The 24,138-nt window shown below is 35.2% G+C and overlaps 1 protein-coding gene across 1 annotated transcript; it reads left to right on the top strand.

The window, feature by feature from the left end:
- LOC120077710 (putative transferase At1g60990, chloroplastic) lies at positions 1–22,525 on the top strand. Its single transcript, XM_039031671.1, has 12 exons — positions 1–324; positions 790–891; positions 2,026–2,059; positions 15,365–15,438; positions 15,559–15,624; positions 15,726–15,790; positions 17,085–17,172; positions 17,275–17,340; positions 17,822–17,987; positions 21,373–21,456; positions 21,534–21,661; positions 21,953–22,525. Exons 1-12 carry the CDS (start codon positions 73–75, stop codon positions 22,157–22,159), a joined length of 1,332 nt encoding a protein of 443 aa, XP_038887599.1. The 5' UTR covers positions 1–72; the 3' UTR covers positions 22,160–22,525.
- Positions 22,526–24,138: the final 1,613 nt, after the last annotated feature.

Here is a 24,138-nt window from a genome sequence, read left to right as displayed (position 1 = left end):
TTTACAAAATGGTATTGTGATATTTGAGCAGATATTGGGATCGGAGGTCAGCTCCCAAACATTCAGACAACTATGTCTTCTTATTGCGGCTATGGATTCTCCGTCTCAGATGCTACAATTCCTTCTACCAGCAGAGCCTTCATCTCTAATCCATGGCATTGGGACCTTTCCACCTCTTCTTTTTCCCACCCTCATCGCCTTCATTTCCCTGCATTTCGACCTCGGAACATCAGGAATCCCTATAGCAAAGCGAGCGGAACCAGAACTTCCTTCTCTGCCTTGCCTTTTGATCTTTCCCCTCCTCCAATCGATGAGGACCTCCTTGTAAGTCTTTTTCCTCCATTTATTCCACTTTATTTGTCTCTTTACTTGGCTAAAAACTGGAGTAGACTGATAAACTATCCGAATCGATTGCCTTGAAACTGATGTTTATAGTCTATGCTTGCGAAGTTTGTTTAATTTTAGGGCAATTATCGCTGAGATTCTTTGTATTGATTTGATTCTGTGGTAACAAAGTGGATTGAGATGTATTGTTAATTGATGAATTGAGGACATGTGCATTCAATTACGAAAGAGGGAATAAAGGAAATAAATGTGCTGGTAATTCTTGTTTAGTGAGGACGTGCATTGTATTAATTTCCGAGATTGAGAACCGTCCCTCATTTCCCTTTTTCTAACGGCGGTCTAAGACTGTCATTACTACATACTAACAGTTCTTTTATATGCTAAATTCCAATTTAGAAGTTAATATTTGCAATATTCTAAATTTGGAGTATCTACAATGGACAGGAGGCTGCCGCGGTTGAAGGTGCAAGGATTTCTGATGATGGGATTATTGAAACTTTTCATAATGATGAAGAAGCGCTGGATGCAGCTAATAATGGGGTTGCTGTATGTAGTCTTTCAACATTTTTCTTCCTGGTGTCTTTTTTTCTTTTTGCTTTGTTTAGTTTAGAAACTGTTTATGTATCTCCCTTTGGAAATAAAACACTATTTATATGCATCTCTGAGCGTGCTAATTTGGTAATAGAAAACATTCCTAAAATGTTAATTGTCTACATTACACCTAATATGCCTTCTAATCTCAAGTACCCAAATGAAGTTTGAAGATAGATGGATGATGAGAGACAGTACACTGTGCTGCAGAAGTCTAGATGGTAGGAATTTTGATAAGATGATCATCTGGAAGCTTACCTGTGCGGCACCCTCCTGGAAAAGATTGCATGGGGCATGAGAGTTGGCTTTTTGATTGTTAGGCTGGGCTGTTGGCTTTGGCTTTGTGATAAAGAGCAAGCTTTCAATAAGCTTTTGATTATATTGTTTATCTTGTTATCTCATGAAACTTTTTTTATGAGATGAAACATTTGAATGTTACAAAAAAAGGGGGGAAGCTAAACCCCATCCAAATGTAATCACAAAGAACTTCTCCAATGGGCTATAAAGGAAGATAAGCTGCAGTTACAAAATAAAAGTGACAATTTACACCAAGTTAAAGCCAAGTAAGCTAGGAATTCAAAAAATTCAGCATAATGTTCTCCCTATATTTGAAATTTCTGGAATTCCTTTTGGACCATATAGATCAGAAAGAAGTCCTAGAGAAGTTGATTAATGGGGACTTCTTCTGCATTGGTGAGGATGAAGGAAAGGAGAGTGAGGAATCCCAGCTAGCTGCTCTTTTCCAAAGCAGCTAGGCTCGTGGTGTAAATTTCTGTTCATGAGTGCTGATGCAAGGGTGGCTAGCTTCCCATAGAAAGAATTTGATTTTCTTTTGGAAATTTCTTTGCCAAAGCAGCTAGGCTCATGGTGTAAATTGTCCAACTTTTTTATTATTATATAGCTAATAGCTACTCTATAATTGTGTCCAATTGGAGAAGTTCGTTGGTACTCACTTAGCTTGGGGCTTTCTTCCCCATTTTGTAATTTCATACATCATTAAAATTGTTTCTTAACCGAAAAGAAAAAGAAAAAGAAAATATATATATTGCAAATGAGTTGATGCTTTCATATTTTGCTGTCAATTGTTAGGTTGTGGATCTCTCTCATTTTGGCCGAATAAGGGGTACATTGTCTTCTTTCTGTCTAATTGTCTTTTTTATCGTTCTATTATTTATGAGTTGGATCTTATAAAATGCTTATAAAAGTTCTGCCACCATCCGTTAAAGCATTCCATATATGATAATAGAGATCTATGGTTGCTTCTTGGTGTACTTTCTAATTATTTTGTGATTGCTCACAACTCCTTTCCATTGTTTTTCTAAAAAAAAAATTAGCTTAACAATAAAATCTTGAACATTTGTTTGTTATTTTTTATATTTTAAGCTTTAGTTTTAAAAGGATAATTGAATACAAATGATGCATATGTATATATCTTTACTACTATTTTTTTGAAATATCATGACGTTGATGGTCCATTCTTTTTTAAATGACCTCATACCGTTAAAAATATGTAGAATTTACCATTGGATTGTGAGAGAAATGAAAATGTGTTCTAAACAGAGAATAGAAAAGTTGTCAAAATCAGTGGGTATCTTTTCACCGGTTCACCTCAAGTGATATTCTGGGTGGTAAAGGGTTGGGGTGTTTGGAAATTTCCTTCAAGGTTGAAGGTTCAAGCATTTTGGTGGAGAACTTAATAATTTTTTATTTTTTAACAAGAAATGAAACTTTCTAATGCTTAAATAGAAAAACTCCTCAAAAGAGAGAAAAAATAAACCAAACAGACTATCAAAAAGAATTATAACTGAGACCCAATAGAGGACTAAAAATATAATAGAAATTCATATAAAAAAACACTGAGCAAACGAAACAAAGAGAAAATAGCAAAGACTGAGCCAAAATAACCAAACACAACACAAAGAGCCGTCCACAATACTGAGCCAAAGACAACTCCGAAATAAAAAAACCACAGAGGAGAAAAGCAGAACTGAGCCCCAAAATACCGAGGTTGAAAAACTTGATAATTTAAAGTCCTTGTTGTCTCTCAAAGCTAGCCTTGGAATGAGCAGAATTGAAGGAAGTTGAGCAGAATAGATCCCTTGATACTTCGGTTAACTAAAAACAAAATTCTGAAATCATCATATCTATTGAGTAAATTTTCATTTTACACGCCATTAAAAATGATTGTTGATAACATCTATCTTCAATAGCACTCATGAAGGGAAATGAAAACTTGGAGTGAAATCCATGAGTCATGATTGCTAACATCAGATAAAATGAAAGAACAGGAAAGAAAGAGGCAAGGTAGAATGAATAGATAAATTGTTCAACACCATATTTTTCCGACTTTTCTTATTTTCCATTTTGTATCAATAGTTCCCACTAGGGGTGTAAATGTCTTTTAATAGCAAAGAGAGAAGCGTCAAAATGAGCATAACTCAACTGGTATAGTGCTTGTACTTCGAAGTTAGAGGTTCGATTCTCCCTCATATGTTGTCAAAACAGCAAAGAGAGAAGCAATATTTTTTTTGTGTCATACCCCTACCCTTGAAGGCAACAATTGCTTTTTAACTTACATTCAATATTTAATATATTGTAATACCCCAGGCCCAGGATTCGGATTAGGATTCGGAATTTGGATTCGGCCCCTAATGGCCCCGACATTCCCCTACATCCTCCCTTCTACCTCCCTTCCTCCCTGTCCTTGAATGCTTTAGAAGTGAAAGTTGCTCCAATCTAAGCATGCTTAACTTTGGAGTTCTTATGATTGAGCCACCGAAAAGGAAAGTGCACCTTGTTGGTATAGGTAGTAACTTTCAATTCTTTTAAGCCTTTCTTTTAACCATACTTTCATGTCCTTAGGATCCCTCTCATTCGGATGTGATACCGGTTCATTCATGTACCCCTCTTGAACTCGGGTCGTTACATGCCCACCAGCTTCCGCTTGGTTCGTCCCAGAACCACATCTTATTGGGAGAGGTTCTGCTCTGATACCATCTGTAATGACCCGACCCTAGGACTTAAGTTAGGCGCGTTACTAATACATGCAATGCATGGAACTCAAAAACGACACTCGGTTTATGCGAAATAAATGCTAATTAAATAAGGTAGTTCAAAAGTCTTTCATTAAATTCAAAATACTAAAACAATAGTAGGGTACCCATAAATCATAAAGGACAATAAATAAGTCTGAAAAACAATTCTTAAAAGTAAGTTTTAAGCATCAAAACTAAAAGTTAAGAGGAAATGAAAGAACTTTAAATCTTATGAGCGGAAGCGTAAAAACCTAGTCCCCAGTGGCTTGATCACGAATTCTGCTTGTCCATCACCGGTGCATCTCTACCCTTACCTGAAACAACAACATGAGAAAGAATGAGTATAAAATACCAGTAAGTAACCCCACTACTAGAGTCAGACTGGTATTCTATGTCCTCTAGATACCACCTCGGTGAAATATATAAATTTCTCTAGTCCTCATGGGACACATACATACATGAAAAACTGAGTTCTATTCTACTGTAGTTAAGTATGCCCACTATCTCTAGTAAGTCCCGTAGGACCCACAACTCTGGTGAATCCCGAAGGAAACACAATCTCTACATACGCATGGTATGCATACACCTCTTTCGTAACAACCCACTTAATGTGTACCTCTTTCGTACACATGGTTAAGTATACACCTCTTTCGTATACACCTAACCTACTGAGTATGTACCTCTTTCGTACATCTAGTTATGTATACACCTCTTCGTATACACATAACCACTGAATGATGTAACCTCTTTCGTACACCTGGTTAAGTATACATCTCTTTCGTATACACCTTAACCTACCTGAGTATGTACCTCTTTCGTACATCTAGTTATGTATACACCTCTTTCGTATACACATACCCACTGAGTATGTACCTCTTTTTACACCCCAGATCCTCTCTATAAATTAGGGATGTACCTCTTTCGTACACATGGTTAGGCATACACCTCTTTCGTATACACATAAACCCACTGAGTGTGTACCTCTTTCGTACACTCCAGTACTCTAGGTATGTATCATTTCACTACACACCAGCCCTAGTACATCTCTCTTTCATGTACTTGCGCCTTTGGACGTGCATCATTTTCATGCAGTCACATAATCTGGGAAGGAAAAGAGATTGCATCTAACTTCATAATTCATATACAGTCACCATATCATGAATCTTCAAAAAAAATCTCCTGGTCAAGGTTAGGCTAGTTAACCTCAACATACGTAATTATCTAGTATTAATGGACCACTCTAGTACATCACTTTCATGGCACTAACTCATGTAACATCAAACATTTGAAATTTCATAATACATCATATAACTTTACACATTTCATAATAAATCACATCCAAATAAGCATCATCACAAAATGCTCCAACTTTCACCTAACTTAAGACATTTTCCGTAGTAGTGCCGCTTAACTCATAATTTAGGGTCATGCCCAATCGTCCTTTTAATATATTTCATAAAGTTCTAAATCGTGCTCATACATTAACATGCTTCAGTCATATTATCACATGTTCATATATCTTATCTAAACGGTCTATTAAATCTCAGAACAGTCAAAATTATCCTTGTAACCGGTCTTACAATCCTCAACATCGACAGATTAAATACAACCATATGGAATCACATACCATCTCATGCTAGCATTCAAGTGCCTATGTGCATAAATAAAAAATTCGGATCTCGTAACAGAACATACTTTAATCATGTTATACTATCAATCTTTCATGCCGTCATTCTGCCATAACCTTCATTTAACATGCTAGCATACATCTAATGGCTGACCCGTGGGCAGTTCCAGTAGTAAGATTACTTACCTTGATATTAAGTCGAACCAAAAAGCAATTGAATCTTTGTGAAATTCTTGAATCCTTAGTCAAGCCTAAACGTAAACCAAGCTTTAAAATTAATAGTTAAGGCCAAATTCCAAACACCCAAATATTACAAAATATTTTCAGATAACCTTACCTAAGGTGTGGTCCAATTCGAATTCACCTTCCAAACCTCCAATTTTAAGTCCAAATAATTAGCAAACCAAAGTCTTCTTCATCTTGAATGAAATTCTTGAATCAACCCCTAAAACTCGCTAAAACAAACTCCAACTTCACTGAACAACACCTCAATACCTTCACAAACCAAATCGATAGATCCAGTAACGGCAAAAGCGAACGATGCTTGAGCAGTAGTGGACGGAGGTCATAAAGAAGAAACTGACGTGGCGGCTTTGGGCAGCGTCGGACAGGCTCACGAACGTGAGGAAGAAAAGGGGGGTGGGGTTTGACTTTTTATAAAAAAAACAACAATAATAATAAAACAAAAAAGGAAGTAAATATAATTACATTTAATTCCTTTCCGTTTTATACTATTACATTCCTTTCCGTTTCAAAAGAAAATTAATTCCTGCCATTAATTTTCAATTTGAATTTCAAATTGAATAATTTCACGCCAATAATTAAATTCTCGCACTTACACTTGAAGTCCAAAATTCCAAAAATGCCCTCCAACTAATAACAATTACTGAAATTTCAAATAATAAAGTTATTGAAATTACATTATTACTAAAAAAATTAGTGCCGGGTTGTTATATATATATTAATATAATATATATATTTATATATATATATATATATTTACTAGTCATTTCAATGAGATGGGATAGTAGTTCTAATATTAGGGATTTTTATTACTTTATTATATTTTCCTTCTATAGCTTTCTCTATGCTTTCCTTTTTTGGTCATTCTTGTACACTTGTATATATTCATATCTTTAGTGAATGGAATAAAGTATTCTGATTCTCTCAAACCTACGAGTTTTACATGGTATCAGAGCTCTAGAAAATTAGGGTTTTTTGTGAACTTTAGGGTTTGAGAATTTAGAACCCGTTTGTGTTACATCTAGGGTTTTGTGGAGGGATGAGTTTATATTTTTGCTCACTGTCGCCGTCTTCGGTTTGTTCTCCGTCATCAGCGACTCTGTTCGCCGGTTAGCCGTTGTCGAAAAAAGGTGTGTTGTTTTTCTTTGCTATTTTTCAACACAGCCCAGTCCATCGAAGAGCCCAGCCGCCGATCTATAAATCCCCAAAATTCGACATCCATTTGACAAGCACGTGAGGCTCACGTGCGGCCACCTCCCTTTGTCGTCGATCCACATGCTAGCACATGTAGGCGCGTGCGTTGCTTGTTTTTGCTTGTCTTCTGTGGGTTTCATCGGAGTTGCTTCCTGGTGTGTTTGTTTGGGCTATATACTCAATGTTTGTGGTTCATTGAAGGAGGAAAAAAAAATCTCTTCGGAAAATTAGGGTTTGCTTCTCTTCTATCTGATGTTTTTTTTTCTTGAGGTAATGGAATGGTTGACAAGAAACTAGTAGTCATGTCTGAGATGATTCTTATGGTGTCAAAAGTAACTAAACACAAGTTGAATGGTTCAAATTACTATTTATGGAGATCAAATGTTCGCCACTTTATTAGGAGTATTGAGATGAATGATCATATCACAGAAGAGCCACCAATTAATGTTACTAAAAAGATTTGGTGGCGGGACGATTCAAGAATGCTTTTATAAATCAAGAAACTATTGATCGTGAAATTGTTGAGTTAGTAAATCACTGTGAATTAGTCAAGGAACAATTGGAATATTTGGATTTTCTTTATTTTGGGAAAGAGAATATTAGTAGAGTGTTTGATATTTGTAAGACTCTATATCAACTTGATCAAGGAGAGAAATCACTTACAAGTTACTTTATGGAGGTAAAAAATACATGTGCGGAATTCAATGCCTTGATGTCAATTAGCACTGATCCAAAAGTTCTAATGACTCAACGTGAAAAGTTTTTTTTTATCATGAGTTTCTTAGTTTGTCTTGCACCTAAATATGAGATGGCCAAAGATCAAGTGTTGTCAAATTCAAACATCTCATCGTTGGAAGAAGCTTATACTCAAATACTTCGTACAGAGAAGCCACAAGCAGTTACGTCATTTGATTCTAGCAGTGTTTTGATTGGGCACACAGATGATTATGGAGGTAATAAGGGTGTTGGATCAAATAGCTCCAAAGGTTATTCCAATAACCAACGATCGAATTCAGGAGATGTTGTTTGCTATTACTATCGTAAATCTGTCCATATGAAATGTGGATGCAAAAGATTGTTGAATAAGGGTCAAAGGATGGCATCTGCACATGTTGCTTTTACTCTTAATGATCTTGACAAGTCAATTACGATTTCTATAGACGAGTTTGCTAAATTTCAACAGTATCAAGAGTCATTGACGACATCATTTTCTACTCCCATTACTGTCATCGCAGAGACAGGTAACATCTCTGAATGCCTTCTTTCTTCTACTTTGAAATGGGTCATTGACTCTGATGCTACAGACCATATGACAGGTAACCTCAGTTTATTCTCTAACCTTTGTACGTCTTCCTCTTTACCTAATGTCATTATAGCCGATGGAACCTCCGCTCCTGTTTTAGGATCGGGAACCGTCCATCTTATTGAATCGATTTCTTTGTCGTCGGTTTTAAATTTACCCCATTTTCTTTTTAATTTGATTTCGATCAGTAAACTCACTCATGATCTTCATTGTTGTGTCTCATTTCTTCCTGGTTATTGCTTGTTTCAAAATCTTAGGATGAAGTAAATTATTGGTAAATGGCGTGAATTTGGAGGTCTTTACATCTGTAAACCACAAATATCTATAGCCATCACATGGTCCAGTGTGTCGTCTTCCTTGGAAGAACATTACCGTTTAGGTCATCTGTCTATCTCTATGTTGAAGAGTCTTTGTCCCCAACTTCAACATTTGTCTTCTTTAGAGTGTGAGTCATGTCAGTTTACTAAATTTCATCGTTTGAGTTTGTATCCTCGAGTCAGTAAATGAGCTAGTGCTTCGTTTGAATTAGTCCATTCTGATGTTTGGGGTCCGAGTCCTATTGAGTTCAAAGGAGGTTTTTGGTATTTTATTATATTTGTCAATGACTATTCTCGTATAACGTGGTTATATTTAATGAAAAATCGTTCTGAGTTACTTTCTCATTTTCGTAACTTTCATGTTGAAATTCAAACTTAGCTTAGTGGTGCTCTTAAAATCTTACGGAGCGATAATTCTATAGAATATTTCTCTCATGCTCTCAAGTCTTATTTAAATGTCCATGACATTCTTCATCAATCTTCTTGTGTTGATACTCCATCTCAAAATGGGAACGAAAGAATCATCATCTTCTTGAGATAACCAAAGCCTTGATGTTTCAAATGCATTTTCCAAAATCCTTTTGGGCTGATGCTGTTTCCACAGCTTGTTTCTTAATAAATCGCATGCCCTCTTCCATTCTTAAGGGTAAGATACTTTTTTGTACTTTATGCCCCAAACAACATTTGTTTCCCATTCCACCCAAAATATTTGGTTGTACCTGTTTTGTTTGGGATGTTCAGCCTCAACATACCAAGTTGAATCCAAAGTCCTTAAAATGTGTTTTCCTTGTTATTCCCATGTTCAAAAGGGGTATCAGTGTTATTGTCCTAGTCTAAATAAATATCTTGTCTCTTCTGACGTCACGTTTTTTGAACATTCCTCATTCTTTTCCTCATCTTCTTTCTCTTCGAATAAGAGCCAGGGGAGCATAAGGAATTAGAGGATGATTTCCTTGTCTACACAATTGTTTTCCCTTTTGATCCTCTTCCTGATTCATCTCTATCTATGACTACCTCTATTCTTCCACCCATCGTTAAGGTCTATAATCGATGACAACCTCTTTCAGTTCCATGTCCTGTACCAGAGGCTTCTTCGTCTCCTTTAGTTCCATGTCCTGAACCAGAGTCTTCTTCGTCATTGGATCTGGAAATGAGTGATGATCTTCCTATTGCTCTTCGTAAAAGTAGACGTTAGTACACTCATCCTATTTCCTCTTTTGTTTCATATAACTATTTGTCGTCTTCTACATGTTCATTCATTGCATTCTTAGAGTTTGTATCCATCCCTAAAACTTTTCATGAAGCTTTGTCTCATCTTGGTTGGTGTGTCGCAATGGTGGAGGAGATGATTGCTTTAGATGACAATTGTACTTGGGATTTAGTCTCTCTCCCTATAAGAAAGAAGGCTATCGGTTGCAAATGGGTATTTATGATTAAGTCAATCTTGTTGGTTTTGTCACTTGGTTAAAAGCACGCCTTGTAGCAAAAGGCAACACACAAACTTATGGCGTTAACTCTGCTGATACTTTTTCTCCGGTAGTAAAAATGGCATCTGTGAGGTTGTTTATTTCATTAGCTTCAATCAATCATTGTGATTGAAAGTTTTGGAATGCGGAAGAGCACATCAAGTCATTCAATCTTTTTTAAGAGATCTGAGAGTGGTGTCATTTGAGAATCGTTAAACCCTAGGGCTCTCTACTATCTATTTATTCGCTCTGTTCCCTTGTATTCTGTGTATCAATTAAAATAATAAGAAAAAGATCTGTATCGTGGTTTTTCTCCCTGTTTTAGGGTTTCCACGTAAACTGTGTGTTGGTCTCTCTTTTCTTGCCTCTTTTATATTTCATCAGTTATATATGTTGATGATATTGTAATTATTGGTGATGATGCTTTAGGTATCCAGTCTCTAAAGACCTAATTCCATACAAAAGATTTGTGCATGTTGAAATACTTCTTAGGAATTGAGGTAATAAGAAGCATGAAAGGAATACTATTATCACATAGGAAATATTTACTTGACTTATTGACTTAAACAGGGAAGCTAGGCCATGTAGTACCCCAATGATGCCCAACTTACAACTCACAAAAGATGGAGAATTGCTTCTTAGTAATTGGAGATCTTTCTTGTAAATCCTTGCTTGGGGTTTTCCCCTTATATCAATGAAATGTTTCTTTTACCATAAAAACAAAAGATGGAGAATTGCTAAAAGGTCCAGAAAGATATAGGAGATTAATGGAAAAACTTAATTACTTTACAGCGATCCGACATAGCCTATTCGGTGAGTATTGTGAGTTAGTATATGTCATGCCCTACAGTTGATCATTGGGCTGCATTGGAACAGATTCTGTGTTATCTGAAGGTTGCTCCCGGACGTGGTTTATTATATAAGGATTATGGTCATACTAATATTGAATGTTTCTCAGCCGCCGGTTGGGCAGGATCTAGAGAAGACAACTTAGTGAGCCCCATCTAGAATACTAGTCACTAGACAGACACATGTGTACTAACTAATACAGGTCTTCAATTACGCTTCCTTCAACCTGTTTCTTTGAGTGGCAGAGCAGCAACAAAATAGTCTTTTGGGAACTGATCACTACCAGAAAGGAAAACATTTGAAAACATGAACTAGAAGCCCAGTGAGTGACTTAATAAAAACATAAATCTCATGCTTAAACTAAAAGCTCGAAAACATAATACTGGAATTAAATTATGCCAAGCAAACGTGTATATAAAACCTTTAAAACCATTGTATCTGAAACTTGAATCTTAGTTGAGAATGAACATTCATCACTCTAATTCCCAACGCCAAGCCATGGCCAGATGAGACCCCTACTTCTATCTCTTCATACTGAACTATGGCTAGAAGAGATCCCTACGTCGATCCCTTTAAATATACCGATGGGCATCTCAAGCAACTTCCTCTAAACATAAACATTGATAACTACTCTTAAACACCATTAAACATCATTATTTCCTAGTTGAGAACGAGCATACATTGCTCTAGCTCCCAACGTCTGTTATCGACCAAGAAACCCATACTTCGGCCTCCCTTTGTTGGTATATGGCCTAGGAGACCCATACTTCAGCCTCTCATTCAGAACTACCTACGTGCACGTGGAGTTTTCTATGTACCGTCAACACCTTAGGTACATTTATTCAGATACCTTCCTTACCTTCAGTATCCGGCTCACTTAAGCTATCAAGTTCTCGAAGAGCATTAAAAGAATAATTCTCAAATATAGCATAGAAAACTCTTTAGGATACCTTCCCTACCTTCAGTATCCCTTTTCATTATGTTTAGGAATACCAACGCATGTACTTTGACAACCTTAGGTATTTAAAACATAGTACATCAAGTTTCATTCAACCTTAGCTTTAACCCTAACGCATGCTTCATACTTTGTAAAATAAGTTGGCTTAAATCATGTTGAACTAGCTTGTAAAAACCATTAGCATGCGTTAGACATGGAAAACATACTTGGAAAACTCATACATTAGTAAACATCATGCGTTAATCATGCTTTTAATCATAGAAATAAGTTGCTTGGAATCACATAAAATTTAGCATGACAATAACTTTACTCAATCCTTCGACGTCGTATTACTTACGTGCACGTGCTTATAACTGAGTACCGTCATACCTTAGGTACTTAACTAGGATACCTTCTCATTGTCCTTCAGTATCCGTCGTATAACTTGTCATAAACATTTAGTTAAAAACTAAGGCTTAGTGCTCAAATCATCATACTAGTTCATCATGAAAATGGAGTTACTAAAACATGCTGAAAGTATTTGGACAAAATAACATACTTAAATCATTTCAATTTCCATGGAAAACATGCTTTACTTAGCATGAGAAATAGCTTCAAACATATGTTGCTTGATAGTTCATATAAACACTTAGCATGAGAAATAACTTCAAAGAAATCATGATTTCTAAATCATTAAAACATTAAATCATCACATAGTCACTCACAGGTCCTTCAAGTTTGCTTCCTTAAGGCTCGATAGGCTTTTCCATGGGAGTTGAACCTACACATATAAGCATACTACTTAGTGTTTACGTTAGCCTTCCTTTTAGGCCTACTCAATAAATCAAGCTCACATGCCAAACCATCACATTGTGCCTCCTACCATTCACTTTGAGGGTCGGACACCTAGCCAATTTGGAGGGATTGGGTGTCAAAAGAATGTACCCTTTGATCGCCCATACTCCCCACACTCAGAAAAATTTTGGAGCATCAAGCTGCAGATTCAATTTCAACAATTCATAACTAAATTTCCAGAACCGATCTCAAGGAAATTCCTTCTACAAACTTTCTTAGAATCAAGTTAGCAACATTACCTTAAAATTTCAGCTCAAAATTCCCTGTTGTTTGATTTGGAGATTCAAACCTTCATCATTGGCCCCAATTCAAGCAGCTGCCTGCTTGTTCAACAATTTCCAGTTCAAACTTCAAAAATATATAACTCGATTTTCAGGCCTCATCTTAAAAAGTTTCATTCTACAAAGTTGTTTATAACTGAGTTAACAATATTACCTCAAATTTTTAGCTCAAAACGCTTCGTAATTCGTCCTGGAGCTTCAATTCTTCACTGATGGTCTAGATTCACCCGAGAAACGAACCTTTCGTCTTTATTTTGCCCCTCTGGCCTTATTCCAACGAGTTTTCCCTCCAGCAGCACAGCCACAAAAAATAGACACAAAGAGCTTTCGAATGCCACTAGAATTACACAAATAGCCTAAGTAGTTTGTCCAAACCGACCCAATGAATTCGATCTTCTTGCTTATATCACCGCCCAAAATCCTGCATGAACCCTCCCTGTGCCACTTTGCCCACTATTGGTGATGAAGGGCTAGGATTTAGCAAATTTTCTTTTGCTAACTGCACTCACAATATTACTTCAGCACTACACCTCATTAGATGGCATGGTCTCATCCATATGCTTATTATGCATTCTATCATCAAGCATGACCTTCCTTAGCCTAGCCAAGTTTTGTCCTACTTTTACACTTAGCTACCCAAGAGCTTATTTCTTCTTGTTTCCATCTTCTATCCTTCCTAAGACATGGCTTCATTTAGCTCATTAGAAAACATCACATTACTTACGCTTACTTAAAGTAATTAGGGTTTGGGTTTTACAGTGTTTTTGTTGGTGGTAATTTGATTTCTTGGAAGAGTAAGAAGCAAAATGTGGTGTCATGTTCAAGTGCGGAATCAGAACATAGAGCATTGACATAGTCTGTGTGTGAATTGATTTGGATATATCAACTTTTTGTTGAGTTGGGATTTGAAATCACCACACTGACAAAATTATGGTGTGATAATCAAGCAACAGTTCATATCGTGTCTAATCCAGTATTCCATGAAAGGTCTAAACATATTGAAGTTGATTGCCATTTTGTACGTGAGAAAATTCTACAAGGTTTGGTATCTACAAGATATGTGAAGACTAGAGAAGAATTAGGAGATATCTTTATGAAAGCATTGAATGGAACACGTATAGATGATCTGTGTAACAAGTTGGGCATGATTAACATATATACTCCAACTTGAGGGGGAGTGTTATAGTTCTAATATTATGGATTTTTATTATTGTAAATATCTTTGTTATATTTTCCTTTTATGGCCTTTTCTATGCTTTCTTTCTTTGGTCATTCTTGTACACTTATATATATTCATATCTTCAGTGAATGGAGTAAAGTATTCCGATTCTCTCAAACCCAAGGGTTTTACACAAATTTAATTGGGTTTTCTTATATGTCAACCGAAACTGCCCAATTGAATTGGTTCAGAACTACACCAACGTTGGTTTCAGTTGGTTTAATCGGTTTTTCGGTTTTTTCCATTTTCCTTTGCATCTATTTCCTACTCGAGTGAGGCAATATATAGGAAGTCTAAATATTCCCATATTAATATTTGTTCTCTTTTAAATTTCTCCTTTAGCATTTATTATCTGTATGAAGAAGCAGTCGGAGTTGCCACATTTCTATCTATTTTTTACAATTGTTTTGTTATTAATAGACCGCCTCATTGAGAGAGATTTCCTCATGGATATCGATAATTCTAAAGAACATAGAAAAGTTAGTTCTATTATACAATTCATGGAGAGAGAGAAAGGGCTTATAACATCTATAGTTGTTCATAAACATCATTTATTAGGAACCCACCTATCACTCCAAAATGTCAATGCAGATAGTAAGTAAACGATGAAAGGATAATATTGTCCTAAAAAGTTTCTTTAACATTGAATTTTTGCATATGTTATAGATTATAGATTATTTATTGACATAATACAACTTACTTCTACGGCTTTTGTTAATCAAGAGAAACATTTGCAGACGGAAGTCATTTTCCCACCCAAGTTCTCCACTTGTACTTGAAACTTGTCTTCCAGTGGAACTGGTCCAAGAAACCACAGTCCACATCACTAGCCTTCACGATCACATCCTCCTCTTTCCTAGCTTTATAGTCCTCTATGGACTTTGTTGCAATCAAGACTTGTCGAGCATTTGTCCACCAGACATAAATGTTCTTTTTAACTTTCTAAAATAATATAATGCACAACTTTCTCATTCTTGTTATTTTTATGCAATCATCTTCTGCACTGATCTTATTATGCTTCTAGGCTGCTACAGTATTTAGTGTTTGTACAACCTTTTTTTTTGTGGAAATTAATGGAAATGATGCATTTATGTACATGAAGTTAGTGGAGATGATCGTTGTCAGTTTCTTCATAACCAAAGCACAGCTAATTTTGAAAGTTTACGTCAAGGGCAAGTAAGTTTTGACTAGGCGCACCATGATATCCTATTCTAATCATGTTTTGTTAAATTTAAATTCGTATGGAATTGTATTATTAAAAGATTGATATTTTATGCAATATTTTGTTAACTATAGGGGTGCAGTACTGTATTTGTTACACCTACTGCTCGGACCATTGATATTGCACAAGCATGGATCATGGTAATGCTACAATCTTGTATTCCTCTATGGTCCATGGTTTCGGTCTCCTAACTTGTTTCAATTTCATTTTAAATTTCATTTGTTATACATCTTGCTGACAGAAAAATGGCATCACATTAATTGTGTCACCAGTGACGCGTGAAAGCATAATTCGGATGCTCAACAAGTAGGTGTTCTTGTAAGTTTTTAATTGTCCCCTCATGGGTTTGGTGTTTTCTTCTTCTTGATCCCATTATGTTATTTTGATAGTATCCTTCCACAAGAATCATAACTTGAGAGTAGTAATAATGGAACATCAAGACCGAACTTAAAAATTACATACGGATTGAACAAGTTAAAAGGAAGGCCTCCCAATCAGAATAAATCTCAAAAGATGAGTAGTTGGAAAATCCTTCAGAGAGAGTCTCCAAGAAACGGCATGAGTCTTTATTAAGCGAAACGTTCACTTGAGCGATCCTTGTATTTTTAAAAAGCTTCAAATTTCTTTTGAACCAAATTCCCATAAACTACTGATTTAGCAATGGAAACCCCTAAAATTTTTGCTTTTATCTAAGATCGTGAGTGCTAAGAAGATTAGAAATGTTAATTTTATCCTAAGATTGCTCAAGAAACATCCAAGATTGAAACTTGAATGAAAGCATTCCACATTAGCTCTCCAAGAGCATGGAAACGTATCCCAAGTGTCTAGTACCAACCTTTGATTTGATAATTAAAAAATGCTCGGAAAACGAATAGGAAAAGACTGATTCCAATCCAGGAGTTTTTGTTTTTCTTCTTATTATTTTGATTAGAAGTCCTCCATTCGTCGTCCTTTAATTTTCACTTCCTATCATTCTTCAAAGGGTCAATCACAGAATTCCAGCCAATTAAATGTGATATCGTTCTATCACCTTGAATTTTCTGAAAGAAGTTACTCATATGCTTCTCTATTTCCATCTGCACTTCACAGAAAGCAAAAGGTGGATTATAGTAATCTGGAAGACTGGCTAACATCGCATTGCATAACTTTTTCCATCTACTACTTCTGCAGAATACGTACACTTAACTAATTACTGATTGGACGAGAAAGGACTACTGTTCATCTTGATTTGTAGATTACTCCTTGGAACACCATTGAGAAAAGGATTTCTTTATTTATTATTATTTATATTTTTTTGGGTTTCTGAAATTGATTTGATCCATTTGTTAAACTCAAGATAGGAAAACAACATGAATGATTTGATTATCCTAAGGGATGTGGATGGCTTTTCCATTTTTATTAATTCCTGGAGAGTGCAGACTGGGAGGACATTATCAGGTTAAGCTTGGTTTTGCTCATGGATATATTCGTGAACAAAAATGTGCTATAGATGCTAAAACGTATTATGGTATATATGCGTATGTATATGATTCATGTATGTATGCTTGTTTTCTAGATATCCCATATATTATTCATGAGTTTATAATGATATTTTAACCAGGTACATTTTTTTGGCGGACAAGGTAGAAATTCAAGATATTACCAAGCAAACATCCTTGTTAGTGTTGGTGGGACCTAAAAGCAACCAAGTAAAAGAGCAATATGCAGTTCTCATGTACAAGCAAAATTGTTTCTATTCTTATTCCTGGTTTTCATGTACTAATTGTTTTAACCCTCAAATGCAAGTGCAGATTATGGAGGATTTGAACCTTGGTAGTATAGCTGGAGAACCATATGGAACACACCAGCACTTTAGTGTACGCTTTTGTTATCTACTTGAATTTTCTAGCATTACTTGCCTTTTATAATGAGAATCAACATTTTTATTGAATATTTATTCTCCTCTTTTGATAGATTTATGGATCTGGTTCTCTCTACCGTTTTATATTGGTGCAAGGATAAGCACTCTTTTAATCTTTTCAGTTTATCTTATTTAGACTCCAATTGGAAATACTTCTTGTAATCGCCTATTGGCTTTTGGGGTTCCCCTTTTTCATTAATAAATGAAAAGTTTCTTATAAAAAAAACATTTTTATTGAATATTTATGAAAAGCGTTGAAATATTGAAAGAATAACAGAAAGTCAGAAGCACCCCCTATCCTGTAAGGGCCGAAAAAATGAAAAGTTAATTACAAAAGTTTTTTTGTTCTAGCATTACCAATTTAGATTCAAATTTTCAGTTTGGAAATATATGGATATTATTTGGAATACCACTGAATTTGGACTTCTATTTTGCAGGTCAATGGTATGCCAATTACCGTGGGGGTGGGAAACGTCATTTCTGAAGAAGGCTTTTCGCTGTTGATATCACCTGCTGTGGCTGGACAAGTTTGGAAAGCTCTAGTTTCTCTAGGTGCTGTTCCAATGGGCTCAAAGGCTTGGGAAAAGCTGAGGATATTTCAAGGTGTGCATCTTTCAACCTTTTTCTGCTCTTTGGTGTGCTGGTTCTTTCCTGTTTCATGCACTTGAAATTTTAATGCCTTATGTGATCATATTGATTCTTTACAATGGATGCAGTTGATAGTGGATTTACGTCACATGACTCTGCAAACTTTGTTTTGTTTTTTTTTTTTTTTTCCGAAACGAAAACAAGAGTTTTCACTGAAAAAATTAATTAGTCTAATCTTCAAAGTACATTAAAAGGAAATAAAAATAAAAAGCTTAAAACTTGCCAATACAAGGCTAGAACCAAACATGGTAAACTTTGTTTCATGATATCATGTTAAATATTGGGTTGAACTTGTGTTTTGCAATTTTTTTTTCAACGTTTTATTGAAACAATGCATCCACATTTTCCATAAGTAAACAATAGTTGCAACTGGACAAGCATCCTAACATGATAATCTTGTCAAACTTCTAAACTATTTTGACGCTTTACCAGTTTTTTTCTTTTTCTTTTTGTTCCATTTCTGAGAGAGAGTATGTTAAACAGATACGTACGGCCCAAGGTATTAGTATCTGGAATGAGCATGAAACTTAAGTAATAGCTTAAAGAATAATCTGGTTCATGCTATAGACGTTAAGCTTTAAACATTCGGTTCTCTCAATGGTGGTAGTTCGGCTGAGTTGTCCGTGTTTTGCATACATCTCTATGAGTTAACAAGTCATCTCCATGGGTGGGTTTTCCATTCTGGTTACGTTGTTGGGCATATGCAAGTTTTATTTCCCGTCCATGGGATGGTTTGTGCCTTGTTATATGGGAGAAAAAGCTCTCTCTGGAGGAGGTAGGCTTACTCGTCAACTTTGAGTGGTATCTCATACATATTTTCTCTTTGTTAGGGTCCTAGAGTCGGTCAATAGAACTATGAAGAAGTTTTATGAGGATTTTCTTATGGGAAGGGGTTGATAAGAGGAAGGGTCTCATGGGATATGGATGATAGGCTATTAGGTCTTGGAGGGTTAGTTATTGGAAATTTGGACACAAAATGAGGCCTGTTGGCTAAATGGTTGTGGTTCTTTCTGTTGAGGGCTTGACGCCTTATGGCATAAGATCACCGTGAGCAAATATGGGCTCCATCCTTTTAACTGCATTTCGGTCGAGGGTTTGAAAGGTACTTCAAGAAGTTCATGGATCTTTGATGGGTTTTCCTTTTTCTTTAAAGGGGTGTTTGGAGTGAGGAGTTGGTGGGAAGAGAGAAGTTAACTATACTCCACTCTTCGTTTGGTCCAAAGAGTTTTTACATTCATCATGGTCCCACAGTTTATCAACCTTAGTCCCATGGCTTATTAATGTCTATACTGGAGGCTTCACGACTAAATAACTTATTCCTTACCAAAAATACCCCTAAGTTTGCAGAGTGTTATGTGGGTGATGGGTTGGATACTTATAGGAGTATAAGTGGTTTGGAGATAAACCTCTCTGCCCCTTATTTTCTCAATTGTACCTAGATATGTCCATTTACCCCCCCCCCCCCCCCCCCCCACCGTGAGCCTTTTTATTATAATAATTTAATGCTATGTTGTTATTATTTATAAATATATATTAAATTTTAAGTTTTATTGTTTAATGGTCAAGATAATGAATATGTTTAAATTGAACATTTAATTTTAGATTATAAATATGAATAATTTGATTGGTAATTATTTCCTTTTTACTAGAAAATCAGAGTAATTTCTCTTTAAATTTGAATTGTCCACGTGGAACTAATCATTTTAAAAAAATTTAACTATTTAATCTAAACTTTTTCAAAGTAGTGATTCGAGTTTTTTTTTTTTTTTTTTAAAAAACCAAAACGATAAAAAATTCTCTGTGGGGTTCTCGATCCCTACAAATTCTCCATGGGAATCTTTGCCCTGATTCTCGTGAAGAATTTTGCGAGAATAGGGAATGAAATGTGGAGCAAGTTCCCCGTCCCCCTATGATCCGTGGACATTTCTAATTGTACCATCTTTCTTCTATGAGGAATCACTTGGTGGCTTCTGTCCTTCCTTCTTCCGAGAGATCTTCCTTGCTCTCTTTTTTCCTCTTTTGTTCAATAGGGTAGCAACAAACAATGTTGCCTTTTAACCTCGGCTTGGGGAGGTGTTTGTTTGCCCGGGGGGAAGATATTTGTCCTAGGGCATCAACACTATCCCTTATGTAGGGTTTTCTTGCCATTTTTTTCAATGTTTGGTGAATCCTTTTTCTCCTTATCACCCTCTCTTTTCCTCGTTGTGGAAAAGGTTAAAATTCTCAAGAAAGGTAAATTGTCTGTGTGGTAAATCCTTCACGAAAGAGTCAAGAACTTGGATTTGGTTTTGAAGAAGTCAACTATTTGATAGGGCTGTAGTGTTGTATCCTTGGATGGGGCTTAGGATCTTGTCCTCTTCCTATGGAGATGTGATTATGCTTTTTCGACGTGGAGTTTTTCTTTATTTTATTTTTATTTTTGATGTGTTTGGTTTCCTTTTAGTTTAACCTAGAGGGTGTAGTTTATAGTTGTGGAGCTCCTTCTTTCACCCTCCCTTTTGTGATAAACGGCATTTTCTTGCGATTTATGACTTTGAGGCATCTTCAGGTTCAGAGGGAAAAAAAATCTTTAGAGGTGTTAACGTTAGGATACCTCCTAACAAGAACACAAAAAACAAATAAAGAACACTAAAAGATAGATTTATGTTGCAATATCAGTGAAAAAATTATACTACAATCACCGCAATATTCTTCAACCCCCCTCTTCTCAACCCACTCCTTCTGTTTAACCAAAGCCTTAACCCAACTTATTAGCTATTTACTAATTTGCCCCTTCTAATAACCATATTAATATTGTTTCCATATTAAGGGTCTAGGACACTAGGAAGATGTTTGATTCTCTCTTAGATTACATGTAACCCCTCTAAGTTTTGATGTTCAAGGATTTTTGTAGTTATCCTTTCTAACTTATTTTGCTTGATTGAACTCCCTTATTTTTAGGCCGCTCCTTTTGTGTGGAGTTTTTTTCCCTTCATTTTTCCTTTTTCCTTGTCTTTCTTCATTTTTCTCTCATATCAAAGAAAAACCATTTTGGAACTTATGGTTAGAACGGAATGGTCAGATCTTCTTTGGTAGCGACAAGACTTCCATTGATTTATTGAATCCACATCCCTTGAGATTATTTCTTGGAGCAAGCCGTCTCCTTTTTGTAACTATTTATTGACTATCTTGTATCATTGGAGGTGTTGTTTATAATTATCCACATACGGAAACACCTTCTATATTTATTTCATGATAACAATTTTAAAAAGAAAAAAAGAAAAACAAAGAAAAACCATTTTATTTAATGCTGTTATTCCGGGAATCTTGGATGGTCCGATGATCTCCTTAAGTCTTGCAGGCATGCCAGCACCGCAGAAAGAGCTTAGTGACGAATTCAATGTACTCGAAGCTGGTCTTTGGAATTCAATTTCTCTAAACAAGGGTACTCATTTCTTGCCTTTTTTTTTTTATTTTTTAAGACCCAAGGTAGATCAAACACTCAACTTTTAATCCCTATAGGTTGTTACAAGGGACAAGAGACAATATCTAGATTAATAACATATGATGGAGTAAAACAGAGATTGTGGGGACTTCAGCTATCAGATTCGGTGGAACCTGGCAGCCCAATAACCATTGATGGAAAAAGGGTAGCTACTTTTATTTAGTTTTAATTTTTTGTGGAAATTGAAATATTTTGTTAAATACGCTCCTAATCATGAACCTCCCTTTCCTTTGCCAAGAGACATTATATAGGATTTGAATGTTCTCAAGAACTTCTCTCCTTGGAATATTAAACTCTAAAGAACTGTCACTAAAAAATTTCTCCTTGCCTCGAACACCAAACTTCCAAACTGTCACTAATGTTGTCTCCCCTTTAATGAGCATGTTTTAGGTTGAATACGCATACATTTTGATCCATGCCAAGAAAATTTGTGTAGGTGGGAAAACTTACAAGCTATACACCAGGAAGAAAGGAGTCGGAGCATTTTGGTCTTGGCTACATCAAGAAGCGAGCTGCTTCCAATGGAGACACTGTAATTGTTGGAGAAAACACCATTGGTAAGGTGGTGGAAGTTCCATTTTTAGCTCGACAACAACCTATATCCAACAGCTCAAGCAACACGCCTCAAAGCAGTGTACAATAGTTATTACTACTTCACTGGGCTTCACCCAATGCTCTATATTTCTTCAATATTTTTAGATATGGATCCTGAGGACGATGGTTTTTAAACCCTGCTTGTTCATATCATAAGGGGTTTGCATGTAGTTCAACTATATTTGTAATATGCATTTGGACTATATTTTATGGTAGGAGCTTCAAGGATTCTAGTATAAGAATTTTGTACTTTAAAATTGTTTCCCCTATAACGTATTAGACGAGGTCCTGAAATTCGATGTGAAAGGTTTCTTTAGGAGGCATTAGGCCAAAGAGTTGGAGAATAGGATTTCAGGGGTGGACTCCACTCCTTGTTTTGTGCCCAAGGAATAAATTGAATTCCACTACTAAAAAACATTAATCTTATACCTTATTAACTATTTACATTGAGGGCATTTGGAATACACAACTCCTTGAATTTCATAACTTTTGGAGTCTGCAACTCCACTCTTTGCCCCAAATGGTATTTTAGTGTTTTGTGTAAAGGTACTTCAGGAACTTGGATCTTCAATTTTGATTCCTTCATTTGGGATACGTTTTGAATTCTCATGTTATTTCCTTGTTATGTTGTAATGATTCTGTTGGATAGCAGAGGTCTTATTCCATCGTCCATTCAAAGACGAGGGAGAACAGACTGGCTTTGCTTGCCATTTGTATATATCCTCTCATTGGCTCTATGCATTAAAAGAAAATGGAAAAAAAGTTGGGAAGACCAGAGTAACCAATTTACAATATATTATTTTAAAGATGGGCCGACTAGACTAAGCTAATCGAAAGTCAATTTTTAAATAACAGCGAATCACTTTTTTTTATTTGAAAAAAACGTTCAAGTCAAATATGTAGAAATTAGATTTTCAAAAAATAAAAAATAAAAAATAAAAAATAGAGCTCCGTTTGGGTAATCATTTGGTTTTTTGTTTTTGTTTTTAAAAATTAAGTCTAAATATTATTTCCACTTCTAAATTTCTTCTTTAGTTATCTACTTTTTAGTAATTGTTTAAAAAATCAATCTGAAATTTAAAAACTAAAAAAAAAAATAGTTTTTAAAAACTTGTTTTTGTTTTTGGAATTTAGTTAAAATCCCAACTATTATACTTAGTAAAAATGCAAATCATTATAAGAAATGAGGAGGAAATAAACTTAATTTTAAAAAATAAAAACAAAAAACGAAATAGTTATCAAACAAAGCTTACATTATCAATCAACAAAATCTATAACAATAAATAGGTTTTAACAAATCATCTAACATCTTATACCAAATTTACTTTTTCCTTTTGGAAATAAAAGTCATACATATAAAGCTAAATAAAAATTGAATAACAATAAAACAACAATTAACAATTAACATGTAATTGAAAAACTGAACCAAAATAATTAAGAAAAATATACCTGATAATTAAGAAAAATATACCTGAAACATAAACAATAGTAATTAAGAAAAATACACTCGAAACTCGGAACAATTTTCCGTTTTCCAGAACCAAAAATTAAATAATAATAGAAATGCACAGTTACCTTTGTATTTGGAGGAAGAAAACAAATCTTACCAAAAAAATTGGAAATTATGAAAATTATTTCAAATGATAATAATGTATTTGAAAATGAGCTTTTTTTTTTTTAAAATAAGTTTTCCTATGGACAACAACACTCAAATAGTATAATTACAAATACTTTGGGCCCATTTGGATTGATTTGAGAATAAAATGTTTTTTAAAAAATTCATTTTTATTTATACACTTTTGATAAAAATGGTTGAAAATACACTTTAAAAGCTGTTTTGAGTGGTTGTCAAGCACTCCAATTTTTTTAAAATGACTTATTTTTTAAAATAAACACTTTAAACGTATTCTAAACACACCGTGTATTAGAAAACAACTAAAAACACTTGCTAACATAAACATACTATGCAATTTTATAAAAATACAAATACTGTGTAATTCCACTTTTAAAATGAAAAAAAAACCCTAG

This window comes from Benincasa hispida, chromosome 5 (assembly GCF_009727055.1).
Source record: "Benincasa hispida cultivar B227 chromosome 5, ASM972705v1, whole genome shotgun sequence".
Taxonomy (NCBI): domain Eukaryota; kingdom Viridiplantae; phylum Streptophyta; class Magnoliopsida; order Cucurbitales; family Cucurbitaceae; genus Benincasa; species Benincasa hispida.
The sequence above is the reverse complement of the archived record's forward strand: the minus strand, read 5'-3'. Positions and strand labels throughout refer to the sequence as shown.

Bases quoted from the DNA above. Each gene is read 5' to 3' on its own strand.
- LOC120077710 (XM_039031671.1), top strand. From the start codon at position 73: ATGTCTTCTTATTGCGGCTATGGATTCTCCGTCTCAGATGCTACAATT. The intron at 325-789 runs GTAAGTCTTTTT...TACAATGGACAG, and splicing joins CAATCGATGAGGACCTCCTT to GAGGCTGCCGCGGTTGAAGG. The intron at 21,457-21,533 runs GTACTCATTTCT...TAATCCCTATAG, and splicing joins TTCAATTTCTCTAAACAAGG to GTTGTTACAAGGGACAAGAG.